This window comes from Chrysemys picta, chromosome 12 (genome assembly GCF_011386835.1).
Source record: "Chrysemys picta bellii isolate R12L10 chromosome 12, ASM1138683v2, whole genome shotgun sequence".
NCBI lineage: Eukaryota > Metazoa > Chordata > Testudines > Emydidae > Chrysemys > Chrysemys picta.
In genome coordinates, this window is record NC_088802.1 from 21989967 (window position 1) to 22011016 (window position 21050).

Consider the following 21050-nt stretch of genomic DNA (forward strand, 5'->3'; position numbering starts at 1 on the left):
TGTCCCATTTAAGAAAGACACCAACCTCTGCTCCCATTTTCACAGGGAGAATTTCTTCTTTCAGATTTTTCACACAAAATAAATAGAGCTAGTTGAACAATGGGACTAATTTCATGACGAAAACAAAACAAAACATGTCCGTCCTCCTTATCCAAACACAAAACTTTCACAACCCACCTACTAAATAAAATAAAAAGTATCTCTATTTATCTACTCTAGTCTTCATTTTTTTAGGGTGTCCTGCTGACCATCTCTAACATTTGTACAGAATCAAGCATGACAAGGCATTAATCTCACCTAATTGTAATATAAAATAAATAATAATTAAAGAAGAAGAAGTGGTATTTCCAGGTTCTTTATTTGTTATATTTAAGCCCTTTAGGTCATGGACTTTCTTGAATTTTATCTTAAGCAGAAAGGCTAGTAGTTGGTTGGTGTTTAACAAATGCTTGATAGTAATAATCTTCTGTAATTTGAGGAAAATAAATGGGCAGATGTATTGCAGAGGTTAATATATTAATGCACATAAATTATTTTGAGATCTCTGGGACAAGGCTGCTACTGAAGAACACTGCTCTCTTCTTGTAATGCCATTGTCTGTGTCACGGAGCCATAAAAATAGACATGCTTAGTCAGACATGCCATTGAAATCCACTATCCCATTTCTGACAGTGACCAGGAACAAATGTTCAGAGGAAGATTCAAGAACCTCAGAATAGACATGGTATTTAATATCCCTTCCAGTAATGTTATCATAATTAATCATAAGAACTCTGGATATTTTTATTACCCAATACCTTTTTGAATTTTGCTACATTTAAGGTCTCAGTGTATCCTTGTGGAAAGGAGTTCCACAGTCAAATCATGTGTCTTTTCGTACCATCTGCACATGCATGGAAAACCATCCCAACACTGCTGCACCAAATCACCCCCATCGTCTTATGCAGTTCTATAGAAAGAAAGAAAGGATGACCTGACTGAATGGGCTTTTTCCATGCAGCTATTCTGGTTTTTGTGCATATCTTCTTCTCTATAGACATGGTACTGCATGCACTTGAATGTTTAGACTAAATGGACAGATCCCCATAGCCTTGCTGCATGTAGATATCCAGCTGAGGACAGCAGGACTCTCACTTTTAGACCACCTGCAGAATTGAGCCCAAGCAACATTGTGTACGACCGCAATCCTGCAGACAGATTCACAGTGATGGTAGGTGTCCATACTCATACTTAATTTTAATTACTCAATTGTTCTATCTGTTCACTGGATTAAGCCTTTTCCAAGAATGGGCACTATGTGAATATTGATATGAACATCTGAGGTTTCACTAGGCCTATGAAAGTGAAAAGTGAGATCTATAAGTAGGTAATTAGGCCTGCACTTTGGTAGGGCTCTGAATGCTGGGTACTGAGCAAGAGACAGGAGCAGATCTTGAATACAGTGGAAACAAAACCATTAAGATGGGTGTTTGGAGTTACAAGGATCGACCATATTTGGAATGAACAAAGTAAGGGGAGTGTGAAGGTGGTACCAGTTATAGAAAAGCTGAGGGAGTCCAGGCTTAGAGGGTTTGGCTATGTGAAAAGAAGATCGGATAACAGGGTGTTACATTTAGAAGGGGAGAGTAAGGGAAGGGTAGAAAGACAGAGAACTAGATGGATAGATGTCATAGTAAAGGATTTGATTAGCTGCAGAGTTTCCGAGGAATAGCTGTCAAGACAGGCTGGAATGGATTACAAAGACACGAAGAGCCAATCCCATATAAATGGTAGTAAGGCTAGAAGAAGGATTGAGTCCAGTAAGTGCAGTAAAAGGTTGAGACACTATATTTCAAGGTTGTCACCGTGACAGATATGAAAATGTCCTGTAACATCCTGCACAAACTCTAATGAATTACCTTAAATCTTATTGAATTAAGGTAAATATCTCTGGAGTTTGCTGTATTAAAAATACAAATATTTATGTACTATTGCAGGATTTTATGGCGCTTATTTAGGAGGAAGTTATGATTAGTGCAATCTCTGGGAGATATTAGGAACGTCAAAGGACATTTGGGGCTAAGATATGTGAAGCGGATTTTCAAGGAAATTCTTGGGGGTGGTGAAGGGAATGCGACTGACTCCTCTGGAATCTCTCATTTTGAACCTGCACTTAGAGCAGAGACCTATTGTCTGGCTGATTATGGTTTCAAGGTCTCTGCAAAGAGCCAAAGTGGATAAATGAGTCACTCAGAGAGTCAGGAGTGTTCTTGTTTTGAGCTGAGTATATGATGAAGTTGAAACAACAGGAAAAGTCCTGGGTGGGGATTGAAGGAGAGCTTCTGCCAGAGCCCAGGCTGCAGTTGGGGTGATGACCGGTAAGCTTATTAGCATATGTGTAGCATATTTTTATATGTTTTCTCTGTAGTGCTTTTACCTTATGAATAAAACATGCAGGTTTACCTCCCACTTCATGTCCACAAGATATGGAGTATCTTTTTCATAGAGGATGTCCTACCCATTGCACATTGACCTGTAGAAAAATTCTGTGTATTTCAAAAGCTTGTCTCTTGCACCAACAGAAGTGGCCCAATAAAAGATATTAGCTCACCTATCTTATTACTCAGATAGATAGATGCTGATGGAAGGATAAATGACACACAGAGAGGAACAAAGAGAAATAATGCTGATAGTGTACTGTGACATAACATATTATACAATCCAAAATGCTGTATAGCAATCACATGAGGAAATGTTCAGAAATGCATGGGGCAGTTTCTGATCTCTTCAAAACGGCATAGACACATGTTACTGGATTTCACTAGTCCGCCAAATATTAGGGGTGAATGTTGGCCTTGAGTCATTTGTGAACTCATCCTGATTTCTCTGAATGCTTTGACAAATAATTGGGATGGGCAATTTCTTTTTTCCAGGGGTTGCTCATGACCCACTGATGCTGCATGTAGATGGCAACCACATTGAATGGGTGAATAGGTTTTTCTATCTGGGTACTTGTTTGACGGCACGAGTTTCTATATCTGAAGAAGTCACACATCTGATGGGTCTTGTGTCAATGACATTTCAGCACCTTCAAATCCCTCTGTTTTGGAGGCAGAATGTCTATGCGACAACTAAGAGACAAGTATTCAATATGCTAGTGATGACAACTCTGTTATATGGAGCAGAAACATATTCATTAAAAACAGCTGAGGAGAGGAAATTAAACAGGTTTCAGTGTCAAAAGTTATGACATATCCTTGACAGCCATTGATTTGATTTTGTTAAAAACAGGGAGATACTTAAATGATCCCAGCAAGTTGCAGTCTTGCATTAATTGAGAAGAAGATGACTGCAATGGTGGGGTTATGTACAATGTTCAGGAGACCATATGCTTTTACAGAAGGTTTATAGAGCTGGGGTAGAAGGAAGTAGAGCGCCAGTGCAACCATGAATGAGATTGAAAGATGCAATTTTGTGGTATTTAAGAAACCTAAATCATCCCTTCCTGACTCTTGTGAAAGGAAGAAGACTTGGAATGGATCATTCAAGATGGAAATCCACTCTACGTGCCACCATGGCTGCATTAGAGCCATGTGTTTCTGCTGACTTTACAAAGCAAACTACCTTCAGAGACACTGAGAAAGCCCTGCCCCAAAATACCTTATAGACCAAGATGTTAGTGCTGTTCTTGGAGCTCCGGTATCAGCCGCACAAGAAGGGAATGCAGCTTATCGATTCGGCAGACCGCGATGTTATTCCTAAAGAAAGACCACAGGCTCCCTTTGGTGGCTAAGGCACTCGGCCAGGTTTATTGTCAGCAAAGCACGGTACTAGTGCCCTGTCTAACGGGTCATAGGGACACTAACACATGTATTTCTGTGACAAGATGGGACATCAGGGTCCTGTCCTCTTGACCGATACAAAGATGCCCCTCTTTGGACTTCTCCTTTTATACACTGATACAAAAAAGTTACGTATTACACTCCAGATGCTGTTAGTTACCACCCTTATCCTCATAACTGCTAGTTAGAACAAAATATCCTCACCCATTACCCTGAGATCCCAATCTTATCTTATGAGGGGTCAGTGCGCTCTTATACCATCTCTTAAGAATGTATTTATATAGCTACTTGAGAGATCTGTGTGTGTTTGTACTGTGCTCTCTGGTCAGCAATATGTTTACCTAATGCATTGTTATTCTGTCAAAGACAGGCCTACTCTTGTTCCCAGCCTTTGTTTAATACAGTTACTTATGCTTAGGTTTCCAGCAAGGCCTATGGCACAGAGATTAAAGCACTTTCCTGATAGATAAGAGACCTAACTTCAAATCCCTGCTCTACATCAGACCGAGAAGGAATTGCATGAGGCTCTCCCATGACCCTCGTGAGTTCCCTCCACCTCTAGGTTAAAGGTATTAGAGAGGCAATAAGGTGTCCTGTGCTGCTTTGTGACTTTAATTGTTTTTGTTTGTTTGTCTGTTTTGCCCTTGATGAAACAATTTGGATTTGTTTTTAAGTTCACAAATAGTATAGGGTCAACCAAACTGCATTTTTCAGTGAATAAACTACTTGTCTGAAAAAATTTACCACCTGTATTCAGAAAAGCTCCTCCTTTGTCTCATCTCCTGTTCTTTCCTGCCATCTTATACAGTCTATTTGCTCCTTTCTCATCCCTTAACCTGTGTATCCAGCCACTGGTGATTTTTAAAGGATAGCTGGTCATTCCCCATTCTTTCTCCTCTGCTGCACTTGTGGTAATTATACATTAAGACTAGGACCTTCAAAGGAGTCTAAGGGAGAGGAAATGTGCTGCTGTTTGTGCATCTAACTCCTTCAGCTGCTTTGAGAAACTCAGCCTAAATACTTGCCTTTTTAATTGACTGTCACTGATATTGGGTACCTTAATCACTTGGATGGATATTATAACCCAAGACTCAATTATCTCATTCTTAGGTACCGTAGACCATTTCTTAAGAGCTGACCCAGCTCAATGTAACTAGGAGCTTGTTACAGAGAGTGAACTTCAGGGATTTTCCCAGGGGAACAAGACAGAATTTAAACAACTCTCAAGAATCAGCACGTAGTCTTGGAGTCAGCTAAGGAAAATCTCTTTGCTTCACTCCCACTGATAACCCCACACAGCTTGAGGGGTTTCACTGCTCTGGGTAAAGAATATTGGGTCTCCTTGGAAGCTGTATTCCAGAGACAGACAGACAGACTTGATAGACAAATCTATAAGGAGGTTGATTGACTAAGAAAAGAGAAAATCACCATATTTATGATCTGCACTTAAAAGGCAGGTGAGTTGATTCATATTTTTATTCCTTTTTATTTTTTTGTATCCTTTTCATTTCAAAGGACCGGATTCTGCCCCTCTTATCTAGGGGTAGGTCTCTGCAGAGTCCCATTGACTTCTACCTGGCTGCAGCAGTCTGCTCACACAGACTCAGTTACAGCACAGGGGCCATGGCCGGCGAAAGTGATTTACTTGAATCACCCAGCTCTCTCTTTTTCTCTTTCTTAAGGCAGCACTGAGATAGCTGAGATCGGCTGGTGCAGTAGTTTGTATTCTGTGTGCGCAGGGGCGGTCAGGGGAAGGGCGTTCTCTGGAAAATGCCCTTGGAATTGAATTTCCCTGTGCACAGAATCTGCCTGTTTTGACATTCAGGTTCTAGTACAGGAGTATGCAACCTATGGAAAGTATGCCGAAGGCAGCACGCAAGCTGATTTTCAGTGGCACTCACACTGCCCGGGTCCTGGCCACCGGTCCGGGGGGCTCTGCATGTTAATTTAATTCTCAATGAAGCTTCTTAAACATTTTAAAAACCTTATTTACTTTACATAAAACAATAGTTTAGTTATATATTATAGACTTATAGAAAGAGACCTTCTAAAAACATTAAAATGTATTACTGGCACGCAAAACCTTAAATTAGAGTGAGTAAATGAAGACTCGGCACACCACTTCTGAAAGGTTGCTGCCCCCTGTTCTAGTACAAGGTCCATCTCTTTGTTAGGCATTTAACTCATAAACTGATAATGGAGGAAAGGTTCAGTTTCTCTCTAGGGGTATATGGGCACAAACATAATTTTCACACTGGACAGAACATTCATTTCATTCCCTTTTCCATTAATAACTTATGTCATTCACTTCCAGATGGGCAGGAAAATTTCTCTACTGTATGTACAGCCTGATATTCAGACGTGCAGACAACAGAGTCAAAAATCCCACTGAGTCGGAGTTTAAGTGACTTAGAAAATTAATGGGACTTTTCCTCCTATCAGGCCCCACTTTTCAAAATTATGTCACTGTGTCGAGATAATGTTTTCTGGTCACATTCATTTCTTCTTGATACATTGTCGCATGACCTGCTCATAAACTAGAGAAATACAACCTAGATGGAGCTACTATAAGGTGGGTGCATAGCTGGTTAGAAAACAGTTCGCAGCGAGTAGCTATCAGTGGTTCACAGTCATGTTGGAAGGGCATAACGAGTGGGGTCCTGAAGGGATCAGTTCTTGGTCCAGTTCTGTTCAATATCTTCATCAATGATTTAGATAATGCATAGAGAGTACACTTACAACGTTTGCGGACGATACCAAGCTGGGAGGGGTTGCAAGTGCATTGGAGGATAGGATTATAATTCAAAATGATCTGGACAAACTGGAGAAATGGTCTGAAGTAAATAGGGTGAAATTCTATAAGGACAAAGGCAAAGTACTCCACTTAGGAATGAACAGTCAGTTGCACACATACAAATGGGAAATTACTGCCTAGGAAGGAGAAGTGTGGAAAGGGATCATTGTAGATTTTTAAGACCAGGTTGGACAAACACCTGCAAGGGATGGTCTGATAATACTTAGTCCTGCCATGAGTTCAGGGGACTGAACTAGATGACCTCTTGCGGTCCCTTCCAGTTCTATGATTCTATTATTCTTATTCTTCTTGAAAAATCCTAATGATTTAATAGGTAATAATTCAATTATATGCTACAGATATTAAATAGCATTTTCAACAAAATAGTCTAGAACAACTGACAGACTGTAATGGAGAAGGAGATTATTTTTATAGATTTGGCCAGATATCCAGCTATTGTAAATTGGCCATAGGTTCATTGCAGCCAATCTGCCCGATCCCATGCTGGTGTAGCACAGCTGTAGCTCTATTGAAGTCGTAAGGCCAGATTGCAGAGAGAGAGAATAAATTCCACTATAGCCTGGTTTCTTGAACACTCACCACATATGCAGAAGACCAAGTATCCAATAACCCTGTGCTGCATCTTTTATGATTTATCCACAGAGGAACAGCTTCAAGAGGAGAGACTGAGGGAGCCCCACATCAGACTATCCCTTAGTCAGAGCTGAGCAGGCTATTTGTGAATACCAGTAGGAAGTGATTCTTGGATTTAGGCGTCTAAAGTGGCAATTAGGTGCCCAAGTCCGTTTGTGTATCCAGCTTATTTAGCCTATTTAAAGCACACAAATACCATTTCGTGTCTTAATTTTAGAGAGAGAGAGAGAAAGAGAGTCTACTTAAAACACACATTTTGCAGAACAGAATAGCACTCTCTTTAAAGTCATCCTCTGGAACAGATAATCTCCATATACTATTTCAACTGATTTTCACAATAAGTGTTAATTTCATTTTTTTCTGGTCTTCCAGGTCACAGATTTGCTGAATAAATAAAAATGAAAAATCAAACCACAGTGACCGAATTTATCCTCCTGGGACTTTCCAGTGACCCACAGATGCAGATTTTCCTCTTCGTGGTGTTTTTAGTTATTTACCTAATCACTCTGGCTGGTAACATAGTGATCATGGTGGTGATAAGAGCTGATTCTCACCTTCACATCCCTATGTACTTCTTCCTCTTCCATTTATCCTTTGTTGATATCTGTTATTCCTCGGTCACGGTGCCTAACACACTGAGGAACTTCCTAGCAGAGCGCAAAACTATTTCTGTCAATGGCTGCATTACCCAGATATTCTTCTTTTTCCTCTTAGTTGTTACTGAAGCTTTCATTCTCTCAGCGATGGCTTATGACCGCTACGCTGCCATCTGTGACCCATTGCGTTACATGGAGAGAATGAGCAAAGGGATCTGTGTTCAGCTGGTGAGCGGTGCATGGGCAATAAGTTTCTTGCATGCCCTGCTTAACACTGTTTTTACCTTCAAGTTGCATTTCTGTGGGCCCAATCAAATCAGCCATTTCAGTTGTGAGCTCCCTCCTCTATTACAACTGTCCTGCACTGAGACACTCACCAATCAAGTCGTGCTTCTTACTTCTGCTGTCATACTTGGATCAATCTCTTTTCTCTTCTCTCTGATCTCCTACATTCTCATCATCTCCACCATCCTGAAGATACGCTCTGCGGAGAGCAGGCGTAAAGCCTTCTCCACCTGCAACTCCCACCTGATTGTAGTTGTTTTGTTTTACTTGACAGCTTTTTTCCAGTACACAAAACCCAGCTCAGTCTCTTCTGTGGTTCTCGATGAAATGTTCTCCATCCAGTACAGCATCTTGACCCCTATGTTAAACCCCATCATATATAGCCTGAAAAACAAGGACGTGAAAACAGCTATAGGGAAAATGTTGGGGAAATTCAAATTTCTCAGGTAGTGTCGATCTTATTTAAAAACAAAAAAAAAAAACAAAAAGAACATAGAACTGTGTATAACTTCTGTTTGGGAGATTCTCTGCTCAGGTATCTGACACTTTGATTTAGACCAGCTGAGGTTTTGGCCAATGTGCCTCCAATAAACTCAGCAGGCCACATCCCCTTTGGATAGAAGAGACACTGGTGCAAGGGGACAGGATCCTGGGTCTCCATCTAGGGTGGGTGCTAGAAGCATCAGAATCACTAGAGCCATTCATGCTCTCTCTCTCTTGGGCCAATAGCTCTTTCAATCTGACCCACTGACTTCAATGGAGCTATGGCTAATTTATACCACTTGAGGATGTGGCCAGTTCTATGAAAAGAACATCTTGGTCTATTGCATTGTGTAGTTCTTTTGTTGAAAACCCTATTTAATATCTTATAGGCTTCATCCCTATTAATGCCTCTGTCTCCAATAATAACAATAATTAATAATGAGTGTGATCCCCAGCTGGGTCAAGATGCACAAAGGAATTAAGGCTCTATTAGGAGAGATTGAGAGAGACACATATCAGGTATCCCATATCACAGTGGTTAGGGCACCCACATGGGTGGAAGCAGATCCCTTTTTAAAAGCTTTCTTCTTATCAGGCACTTGAAGGTCTGCTACATCCCTAACTGCTAGAATAAAAGATGAGGTGTTTCCTCCACCTAATTCCTTCTTCTCTCCTCTCTCTCACCATGTTTTCTGCCACCTTAGGTGGGGTTAGAAGCTTCCCAGCTGAGAATCCCAAGGGGAAGGACGTGCCTTCTCCCAGAGGAGATAGGGACTGAACTCCTGTGATACCTGCGGGGTTTAGAACACAACCCTCTGCTTGGCCTTTCCCATTAGCTAAGGAACCATCTGTCATGTTGGCTTTTTTTTAATCCCATTCCTAGTTGCCTATGTCTTCCCTTTCTCTGTGTAGGGAGCCTGGCCGCCCAACTCAGGCTCTGGAAACTGAGTGATTAAAAAAATCACCTAAAAGTTATCCACTACAATGCTCAGCATTAGATCAGCTACGTCTGTTTGTGAATCTAACTCTGGGTGTAAATCCACCTAGTTCCATTGATGTAATGGTGCTAGGTGGATTTACATGAACTAAGAATCTGGCCCATAGTGTCCATATTCTAAAGTGGTTTTACATTCCTCAAATTTTACTCACCATTGAGTTGGAAAGACCCGCGTATCATCGAGTTTCCACTTAAATCCTAAACATAATAGGAAGTGGTGCTGGGACTATGCATCCCAGTGAAATTCACCCTTAGATGCAGCACCGCAGCTGGTGGAAAGCAACATAACTCCATTGAAAGAAACAGGGCTACACTGAGATATGTCAGCTGAGGATCTTGCCTCAGCGAATAAAGTTATGATTCAGAATCCACCTTTTGTCAAAATTGGACTTACAGAAATGTGGTCTCGGGTAAATGAAGAGTCAACCAGCAGGCTGGGATTTTCAAAAGAGTTTAGGCACATTAGATGCCCTACTTCTATTGGATGGGGAAAATGTAGTCCCAGTGACATGCCCAAGGTCAGTCAGAAAGTCCGTGGAAAGGAAGATATTGAAGCCTGATCTCTTCCATCCCTGTCTCTGCCTTGAATCACACAATCATCATGTGCCCACTGGTAGTCCCATATCTCTTCCCATCTCAGCCTAGAACTAACAGAATGCACTCCCTGTCCCCATTAGGAAAGACACCACCCGCTCCTCGTGGTTTCAAAGGGAGAATTTCTTCTTTCACATTCTTCACAAAAAATGAATAGAGCTGGTTAAAAATGGGAATATTTTCATGAAAAAAATCATGTATCTCTTTCTCATCAAAATTCTCAACTTTTGCAACCAGCTCATTAAATAGAAAATAGCGTGATTTAGCTACTCTCACCTCCTGCTCTTGCAGGGTGTCCTTCCTACTAAGTGTCACTCTGTTGGGCTGTAATTTATTTAGAGCAGGAATGATGACCACTTCTATGTTTGTTAGTTCTGGTCAAAAGTTTTTCCTATGTTTGGATAACAAAATCTGAAAGTTTTCTTACATCAAGTTAGAAATTTTCTGTGTGAAAATCTGAATTTTGAAGAAAAATATTTCATTTTTTTGTTTGGGGTGGGGGGAAGATTCCATTTCAATTTAACATCCCAAAATTAAATGAAAGCTTTCGTTTCAAAATGTCCAATTGAAATGAAAACTTGGATTTTCAATTGATATTTTCACTTAAATTGACAATAAAACAACTCATCTCAAGCTCATTGTACACAACAATATTCACTCAATATCTAAGTTTTCATTTTAAATGGACACTTCAAGAGGAAATGTTTTGTTACAATCAAATTTAAAAATGAAATGTTTAGGTATTTCTGCATCTGTTTAGGCATTCTGCATGAGATTTCATCTTTTTGGCCCCTGTTGAGATTAAACAAAATGTCAAAATATGGAGCTTACTGTGTGATGGAAATTTCTGTATCATCTCTAATATTTGTACACTGCCAAGTATAACAAGGAACTGTTTTCATAGCTTCAAAGGCCAGAAGGGACCACTGTGATCCCTAGTATGTCCTCCGGTATCACACAGCCTAGATTATATATATATCTGGGTCATACACTCTCTTTAATTTCATTTTAAAGCACAGAAACTAGTATTTTGTTGGTGCTTAACAGATGATTGATGGTAATAACCTTCTGTAATTTGGGGGAAATACTCTCACAGATGGACTGCAGAATGTTGTAATTATTCGGCCTACAAACTTAGCCTCATTGTGAGCTCAACTGTAAAAAGTATGTGACAGTTCATCAGCTGTCACAGTAGCCTATAATATCAAATGGTGATGGAAAAAGACACTCAAGGGAGGGAGAAAGAGAGACTGAATTAGTCCAAATGAAAAGGTCTCCTGATAGAACTCACAAACTGTGCTAAGATCATGCCTCATAAATAAGACAGTGTGAGATCGAAAAATCAGTGTATCAAACTAGGCCTAATTGGTAAGCAAAGTAATGAGAGGATGGGCTATTGCACCAAGCAGTACCTTTTGGAGTTCTTAAAGAAACAGACTTTGGGTAGAAAAGTTGGCTACTGGAGTGAGCGTCACCATCATGGCTGACATGCCCACCATTTCCTGGGACCCCAGAACTTCTTCATCCTAATCCTGAGAGACGTCCTGACCAGATTGGTCCAGAGAGAGGGAGGAAGATGACTCCACCACTGCCCCCTGCTCAATCTCTAATACCGCCTGAGTTGTGAGACTTTCCTTCGCTCTGTCTTCCTCCCCTTCGCCCCGCCTCCTTTTCATTCACCACTTTATTTCTTCTCTTTCCTATCACTCCCCTTTTTCCTTCTGTCCAAAGAGAGTCTGGCTTAGCAGGACTGTATACTTAGGAGCACTGCTGTGAGCCGGTGACCAGAACGAGGTCACTGAAAGTAATGCCCTGAACTGCTGGATGTTGGTACAAGCTTGACAGGTCTCTAAGTTGCTAATAAGATTGTGGGCCGTGTCTATGTTTCTCCAGCTGTGTTGTTAGTGACAAAATACAGATTTACAAATCCTAGTGTGCAAATTTATCTTCTTATATGACAGGGATAAATCATGCATGCAAATCATGCACCAAAGTCATGAAATGTGCTACAAATGCAATAAAAAATAAGGTATTCAAAAGTTTAACAAATGGAGAGGAGGCACGGAAGATGCTTCTCACCTGGGGCGCCATTTGGTCTACTGCCGGCCCTATGCAAATGACTCACTTGGAAACCCTTCTTTTGAAGCAGCATTTTGGGAAGAGATTGTCTGGCTGACTACATATGCAAAATCTCTTCAAAGAGACAAATTCGATAAATGAATCACTAACAGTCAGACATTGTTTTTGTTCTGAAGTGAGGGTGGGAAGAACATGAATCCACAGGAAATCCCTGTGTAATCTCTCTGAGAAGAGAAGTGAAGCTGGTCTGTTAGGCAGACTATCTTTTGCTTGGAATAACACAGTGAAGTCAGGTAACTGGTCAGCATGGGAATACCCCTGTCAGAAGGAAGAGTGATGCAGGTCTCCACCCAAGAGCGGTAATGACTGGGGAGCAGGAAGCCTGTGATTGGGTGGCCTCACTGGACCATAGAGGGGGAACACAGATGAAGTTGTCCTGATCTTTACCAATCATTGCACAATCAGCCCCATATAAGGAGCAAACCCCATTCAGCAGACCCTGAAAATCTCCATCTGGTTCATGGCTCCAAGCCCCATGCTTCCTTTCATAGGGAAAACAATGTCCTTCTGTTGCAGGTTTATTTTCCATATCATGCTGGCTCACGTCATGTCCACAAGATATGGAATCTATGTACCACAGAGGATGTTCTACCCATTGAACAGTGACCTCAAAAAGAACTCTGCATCGCTTGAAAGCTTTTCTTTTTTCAGTAATAAAAATGGTCCAACTTGTCAGAGAGAGAGAGAGAGAGAGAGAGAGATGCTGATGGAACAATAAACAACACACAGGGAGGTATCAAGATAAATAATGTTGATGGTCTATCATGATGTAACACATTAAACGATTAATAAAAATGTATACTATTTACACGAGGAAATGTTCTGAAATGTAGGGGGCAGTTTCTGATCTCTTGAAAAAGGCATAGACCCATGTCAGCGGTTTTATTAGTCAGTCAAACGTTAGATGTGAATGTTGGCCTTCTTTTGTGCCCTTGAGTTATTTGTGAATTCATCCTGAGTTCACTGAACCCATTTACAAATAATTTGGAAGGGCAATTTCTTTTGCCCAGGGTTATTCATGACCTGCCGACAGAGCATGTAAATGGCATCAACACTGAATGGGTGAAAAGCAACAGAGGGTCCTGTGGCACCTTTAAGACTAACAGAAGTACTGGGAGCATAAGCTTTCGTGGGTAAGAACCTCACTTCTTCAGATGCACTTCTTTCATCTGAAGAAGTGAGGTTCTTACCCATGAAAGCTTATGCTCCCAATACTTCTGTTAGTCTTAAAGGTGCCACAGGACCCTCTGTTACTTTTTACAGATTCAGACTAACACAGCTACCCCTCTGATACTTGACTGAATGGGTGAATACTTTTATGTATCTGAGTAGTCAGATGATGGCAGGAGGTTCTATATCTGAAGAAGTCACAGGTCTGATGGGTCTTTTGTCAGTGGCATTTCAGCATCATTCAAAGACCCCTGCTTGGGTAGCAGGATGTCTCTGTGACAACTAAGAAACAAGTGTTACATGCTGTTGTGATGACATCTCTCATATATGCAGAAGAAATATTTCCATTAAATACAGCTGAGGAGAGGAAACTAAACAGTTTTCAGTGTCAAAAGTTACAGCGTATTCTTCACTTCTATTTGTTTGATTTGTCACAAATGAGAAGATACTTAAGATGATCCCAGCAAGTTGCAGTCTGGTATCAGTTCAACTCAAAGAAGAAGTTATGCTTTTACTGAAGCTTTTTATATCTGGGGTCAAAGAAAATAGAGCATGAGGCTGACTAAGAATAGGATTGGAAAATGCAATTTTGTGGGATTTAAGAAACCTTAATCCTCCCATACTTACACTTGTGGAAGGAAAAAGACTTGCAAGGAACCATTTAAGATGGAAACCAATTCTATACGCTGCCATGGCTGCATTATATCCATGTTTATCTGCTGATGTGCTGTTGATTTATACAAAGCAAACAGATTCAAGAGGAGACACTGAGAAAGCCCTGCCTCAAACTAGCCTAGAGATTAAAGCACTTTCCAAACTCCAACTCTCTGCTTCACAACAGACGGAGGTGGGTCATGAATGAGTATCTCCCACATGTCAGGTGATGAGCCCCTAACCAATGTGTTAAAGGTACTGCAAGTCAATGACGTTCCCTGTGCCTCTTTGTGAATTTAGCCTTTTTCCCCCCTTTGGCTCGGATGAAATTATTTGGTAAACTTGTTTCAAATTTACAAATGTATCAGATCAATCAAAACAGCATTTTTCGGTGATTCAGATGTTTGTCTGAAAAATTTTGCCCAGCTCTATACAATATAGCTTTTCCTTTGTCTCATCTCCTATTCTTTCCTGCCATCTTACAGTCCATTTGCTCCTTTCTCATTCCTTTACCTGTGTATCCATCTATTGGTGATGTTTAAGGATGGCTGGCCTCTTCCCATGCTTTCACCTCCACTGCCCTCTTGTGGAATTATACATTATAGCTATCATCTTCAAAGGAGTCTAGGGAGATGAAATGATTTGCTATTTGGATGTCTAACTCCTTAGCCTACTTTGGAGAGTCTGAGCCTAAATACATTCCTTTTTAAATCACTGTCCCTGAGATTGGAAACCTAAATCACTTAGGCTCTTTTCATAATCTAAGCCTGAGTACCCTAAACAACCATAGACCGTTGTTTAAGGGCTGGCCCCACCCCACAGTGTTCTCGGCAGCTTGTCACAGAAAGTGAACTTCAGGGATCTTGTTCCAGGGGGAACAAGACAGCATTTAAACAGCTCTCAAGAACTCAGCTCTTCGTCTTGGAGTCTGCTAAGGAAAGGGTCTTTGTTCCACCCCCACTGATAATCTTACACCTTGAAGGGTCTCACTGCTCCTCTTAAAAAAATATTTGACGTCCTAAATGTTGTTTTCCATAGGCAGAGAGAGAGAGATTAGACAGACAAATCAGTAAGTTAGTAGATAGACTAAGAAAACAAAAAGAGAAAATCACATGTCGGAATGATCTCACCATCTTTATGATCTAAAAGGCAGGTGAGTTTATTCATGTTTTTATTCATTGTAATCTTTTTTTTCCTTTTACTTTCAAAGGACCAAGTTCTGCCCCTACCCCTTATCTAAGGGTGGGTATCTCTGCAGAGTCCCTTTCATTTCTGCCTGAAGGCAGCAGTCAGCTTACACAGAGTCAGTAGCAGCATAGGGGTCATGGCTGGCAATCCAGTCATCTCTCTCTCTGTGTATTTCTCGAGGTAACACTGATAAAACTGAGATCAGCTGGTGTAGGAAAAGTAGTTTCAATTTTTGGAGTCTGTGTGTTGGGGGGTGAGTAGATTGTGGGCAGGGCATTCTCTAGAGAAGACACTTAGCTTTTGGTTTCACTGTGCACAGTGACTTCATTACTGTTCAGGCAAGATCCATCTGTTTGCTCGGGCATTTGTCTGATGAGCTGATGGTTGGGAAAAGATGTATTTTCTCTCTGGGATACATATGGGATAAACATTGATTTGACATTGGACAGAATATTGGCTTCCTTCCCATTTCCGCTACAAATCAATATCAATTCCATTAGGGCAGGAGCGATTCTCTTATGTAGGAAAAGCCTGATATTCAGGTGTGCAGGATTCTGAGTCAAAAATCCCATTGGGTTGAGTGTAAGTTACTTAGGAACAAAACTCCCATTTACAATCTGATCCCTCCTTTTAAAATCATATCATCGTGCCTAGAGTGTGTTTGCTGGGCACATTCATTTATTATGATCATTATTACTGTCCCTCAGTATTACATAAGGGGGATTTTTTTTAACAAATAGCTTTCACAATATACAAGATCTTTAAGCATAAAAAGGGAAAAGTTTCCATCTAAAATTTATCCCCAAAAGTCACCAGTAAATCCTTTGTGCACCGAGTCTGTACGTTTGGGTAGTCAGGAGTTTTGTTAAACCCTCTGCACAATTCCTGCATTTCAGATGATCAAATGCTCTCATTTTCCTTTGACTTTCCGTAACATTCTCGCAGTGTCTGAGAGCTCTATCTGCTTGAAGTCACTGACCATGACGTCTTGCACTCCTCACGTGTTCTTCAGCTGCTCATTCAGACGCTTAGGGATCACTCTAAGGGATCACTCTAAGTATTCCAATAATCGCTGGGATCATCTGTGTTCTATTTTTCCATAATCAATTTACTGTGTGGAAGTGTTCTTCATACTTTGCTATCTTGTTGTTTTGTTTCTTTTTTTATGACACTATCTGCTAATATGGTGATATATTAATATTTGGCCTGTTTTTCTGCACTGCTTAGTCTGTGAAAATTGCCAGATCCCAAAAAATCTTAGCCTCTTCATTCTCTAGAGCACTTTTGGTTTGGTGGATGTAAAAACACACAATGCATTTAAATATGTACTTCCACAGACTCCAGTGCAGGAACTTGGTGGCCTCATGTGTGTGTTCTCTCCTAGCCAGGCTCAGCAGGCGTTCCACAGTCTCTTCCTTTTCAGAACACATTCTGCAGTTCAGGGATCAGTTTTGTTGCTTGATCTTACTTCTCTGTAAATAACCCTTAAGGACTCCTCTTGTGCACTCATATTGAGGCTCTCTGTCGATTTTCCAATATCCTTCTAGAAGCCATGAGTTTATGCATCTTCTAACCCTAACAGGTTTGATCTCTCTCCACCACTGTCTATGCACTCATTTCTGTGTAAAACTTTGGAGTTTTTCTGTGGGGATTTCATTTCTACTATCTTTCATGATTTCTTGGGCTGGAATGCACTCTCAATCAATGCTTTTTATCACTACCAATTGATCTTTTTCTCTGTCTCACTTTTAATATGTTTTGATGTTGTATTCTTGATTATCAACTTCTTCCTCCACAGATAGCAGACCTTTTCCTGTATCACACTGTCAGATGACCTGTCAGTGTCTTGATTGTTATTCAATACTCATTGCATCACTATCAGCTGTCTTGTTTGGATGTCAAATTTTTACTTATCCCCTTGATCTCCATGGCACTGTGCCATACTACTGTTTATCTTGTGTCATTGCTCTACCAAAATGTTTGCATGTGGGTCAACTTGACTAATCTCCCTTTTCAGGCTTTCAATTTCCATTTCCATAAATAATTCCTCTTCGCTATTAAGCTCTTAGTTGTCCAGTGAGTCTAATGCTCAGTCATTCCTTTCTCGGTGTTGTCGTTTCTCTTCTTCAAGTCTTGGCGCATTCATGTCCTCCAGCCTCTCTCTTCTGGTTTTGCCAAAATCCAACCTTAGTGCAAACCAAGAAGTGATCTAAGAGTCCTTTTCACTCTTTGGCTGAAAATTATCTCTGGTTTTCTTGAATTATTTGGACAGTTGCATTATATCACCCTGGGGTTACACACTTCGACACACACACCTTGGCAGTGGAGAAGCCTGTCATAAAGCTAAGCCCTTCTGAGGCCCTCTTTATGGCATGTTTTATACTTATCAATTCACCTGTGTTCTCTGTATTAGGTTGCCAGGCTATGCCCAAACCACAACAGTGGTTTTGAACTTTAGGTCCACAGACCCCTGGTGGTTCGTAGACTATGTTTAAGATTTTCAAAGGGGTCTGCACCTACATTTTTAGGGGTCCGCACATTAAAAAAGGCCAAAAACTGCTGCTCTACAAAAATTACAAAATGTAGTAGACAGAGAGGTACTTATAGAATTGGCCAGATCCCAGATTCAGTGGGTATGAATCAGCCATAGTTCCATTGAAGTAAAGGGGCCAGATACCCAACTGGAGTAAAAACAGCTGTATCTCTAATCTGTCCCTCTAACATCAGGAAAGAGTTACTAGGCCACAGAGAAACTGCAAGCAAGTGAATGACTGGTGGTTAGGACCCTCACCCTGGATGCAGGAGATACAGTATCCAGTCCCCTTTCTCCAATGCCTCTTTAATTATTTAAACACAGTGAAACAGATTCAAAAGGATAGCTTAAGGAAGGTACACATCAGACTGTCCCATAGTCCTAGCTGGGTGGGGATTTTGTGAATATCTGTGGGGCCCGATTCTGTGGTTTAGGTGCTTGAAGTGGCTGCCAGGGATATAAGTCCTGTTGTGTATCTGGTCCATTTTGTCATTGTCGAACACACAAATTCCAGCCAGATTATCACTGTTGGTTTTCTAAATCTTGTCTATTTAAAATATATATATATATTTTACATGATAGAATAGGGCTCTCTTTATATTCATCCTACTGAAGAAATGACCTCTAGATGACAGTTCAATTCACTTTTATTATCTACGTTAATTTTATTTATTTATTTGTCTTATAGGTCCTAGTTTTGCTGAAAAAAATATCAATGAAAAATCAAACCACAGTGACCGAATTTATTCTCCTGGGACTTTCCAGTGACCCACAGATGCAGATTTTCCTCTTCTCTGTGTTTTTAGTTATTTACCTAATCACTCTGGGTGGTAACATAGTGATCATGGTGGTGATAAGAGCTGATTCTCACCTTCACACCCCTTTGTACTTCTTTCTCTTCCATTTATCCTTTGTTGATCTCTGCTATTCCTCAGTCACGGTGCCTAACGCACTGAGAAACTTCCTAGCAGCACACAAAGCTATTTCTGTCAATGGCTGCATTGCTCAGCTGTTCTTCATCCTCCTCTCAGCTGGTGCTGAAGTTCTCATTCTCTCAGCCATGGCTTATGACCGCTATGCTGCCATCTGTGATCCATTGCGTTACATGGAGAGAATGAGCAAAGGGATCTGTGTTCAGCTGGTGAGTGGGGCATGGACCATGGGCTTCTTTTATGCCCTTCTTAACACTGTTTTTACTCTGAAGTTACGTTTCTGTGGGTACAACCAAATCCATCATTTCAGCTGTGAACTCCCTCCTCTGTTACAACTGTCCTGCACTGAGACCCTCACCAATCAAGTGGTGCTTCTTACTTCTGCTGTGATATTTGGATCAAGCTCCTTCCTCCTCACCCTGATCTCATACATTCACATCATCTCCACCGTCCTGAGGATACGCTCTGCAGAGGGCAGGCGTAAAGCCTTCTCCACCTGCAGCTCCCACCTTATTGTTGTTGGCTTATTTTACCTGACAGGTTTTCTCCAGTACACAAAACCCAGCTCAGTCTCTTCTGTAGTGCTGGATGAAATATTCTCCATCCAGTACAGTGTCTTGACCCCCATGTTAAACCCCATCATCTACAGCTTGAAAAACAAGGAGGTGAAAACAGCTCTAAGGAAAATGTTGGGAAAATTAAAGTTTCTCAAGTAATGTTGATGATCTTAAATAAATTAAATTACATATGTTTACATCAGAGAGCATAGAACTGTGGATAACTTGTGTTTGGGAAATTTTCAGCTCAGGTAACTGATGGACACGTTGGGACAGAACCTCAGTTGGTCTAAATGAGTGTGGCTCCATTGTAGTCAGCGGGCCAGATTCCCAGTTGTGCAAGAGTCACTGGAGCATGGGGGACTGGATCTTGGGTCTCCTAAATCCAGAGTGAGTGCTCTGAGCACCGGGCTGTAGAGTCATTCACACATTTCTTCCTTTCCTCTATCTCCATAACTCTTTAATCTGGCCCACTGAGTTCAGGGAATCTATGGCCAATTTATGCCAGCTGAGATTCTGGCCAATTCTATAAAAAGAATCTCTTCATCTATTAATCTCTGTTCTTTTGTTTTTGTGACTAATTTCTTGAAACTCCATTTAATATCAATTATCTTATTCTATCCTACTAAAATCTAAATGATTTAAAATAATAATTAATAATGATAATATAATAAGCATTGGAGCCAATGGGTTTATTCCCCAGGGAGGGCGAGATCCACAAAGGAACTTAGGCTTCAGCAGGAGAGTTAGAGAGAGACCCACACGAGCATATCCCGGTGGTTAGGGCATCCACATGGGTGGGGAGAGATCCCCTGTTTAAATCCTGTCTCTTTATCAGGCACTTGAAGTGGGGCCCTCCCACATGCCGCCCCAGCTTCATGTAAAAAAAAAGTCTTAGGTGGGGTTTAGAGGGTTCCTAGCTGAGAATGACAAGCAGATAGATTTGTCTTGCTCACGGGGATATAAGGACTGAACTCTTTGACAACGGCCAGGCTTAGAACACACCGCTCTCCTCAGCATCTCCCATTGACTAGGGAACCACCTATTATCATGTTAGAAAATAAGAACGAATGAAAGACCATCCAGGGTCAGACCAAAGGTCCATCTACCCAGTATCATGTTTCTGCCAATGGCCAGTGCCAGATTCTTCAAAGGGGATGAACAGAACAGGCAATTATCGAGTGATACATCCCCTGTCGTCCAGTCCCAGCTTCTGGCAGTCAGAGGTTTAGGGACACCCAGAACATGGGGTTGCCTCTCTGGCCTTCTGGACTAATAGCCATTGATGACCTATCCTCCATGAACTTATCTAATTGTTTTTTTTTAAAACTGTCTCCAGCTCAAGAAAATGGGAACAAAGTATGTTGTTAAAATGAAAGCCTGATTTAATATTTTACATTTCAAATGCATTTTTACTTCTTGTCTTTAAAAATCTCTTTTTATAACCTTTTATTAAAGGTATGTTTGCCAAGGTACTAAACAGACTGAGGTCTCTGCAAACCAAATTCTGAACCTTGTTCAAAACTGTTTAATGTGGGACAGTGACTCGGTTATGTGGCTTAATCCATGAAACATGATGTTTACTCTCCCTTCAAAATATGTTGCCATAATTAATTATAATAACCCTGAATATTTGTCTTATCCAAACCTTAT

The 21050-nt window shown here is 40.9% G+C and overlaps 2 protein-coding genes across 2 annotated transcripts; both read left to right on the forward strand.

Moving 5' to 3' along the window:
• Positions 1-7667: 7667 nt before the first annotated feature.
• LOC101937615 (olfactory receptor 5V1-like) lies at positions 7668-8600 on the forward strand. The gene has a single exon (XM_008176345.1). The coding sequence runs from the start codon at positions 7668-7670 to the stop codon at positions 8598-8600; it is 933 nt and encodes a 310-aa protein (XP_008174567.1).
• Positions 8601-18623: 10023 nt separating this feature from the next.
• LOC101937903 (olfactory receptor 5V1-like) lies at positions 18624-19556 on the forward strand. The gene has a single exon (XM_008176346.2). It carries the CDS (start codon positions 18624-18626, stop codon positions 19554-19556), a length of 933 nt encoding a protein of 310 aa, XP_008174568.1.
• Positions 19557-21050: the final 1494 nt, after the last annotated feature.

Coding starts and splice junctions, on each gene's coding strand:
- LOC101937903 (XM_008176346.2), top strand. CDS start 18,624: ATGAAAAATCAAACCACAGTGACCGAATTTATTCTCCTGGGACTTTCC.
- LOC101937615 (XM_008176345.1), top strand. CDS start 7,668: ATGAAAAATCAAACCACAGTGACCGAATTTATCCTCCTGGGACTTTCC.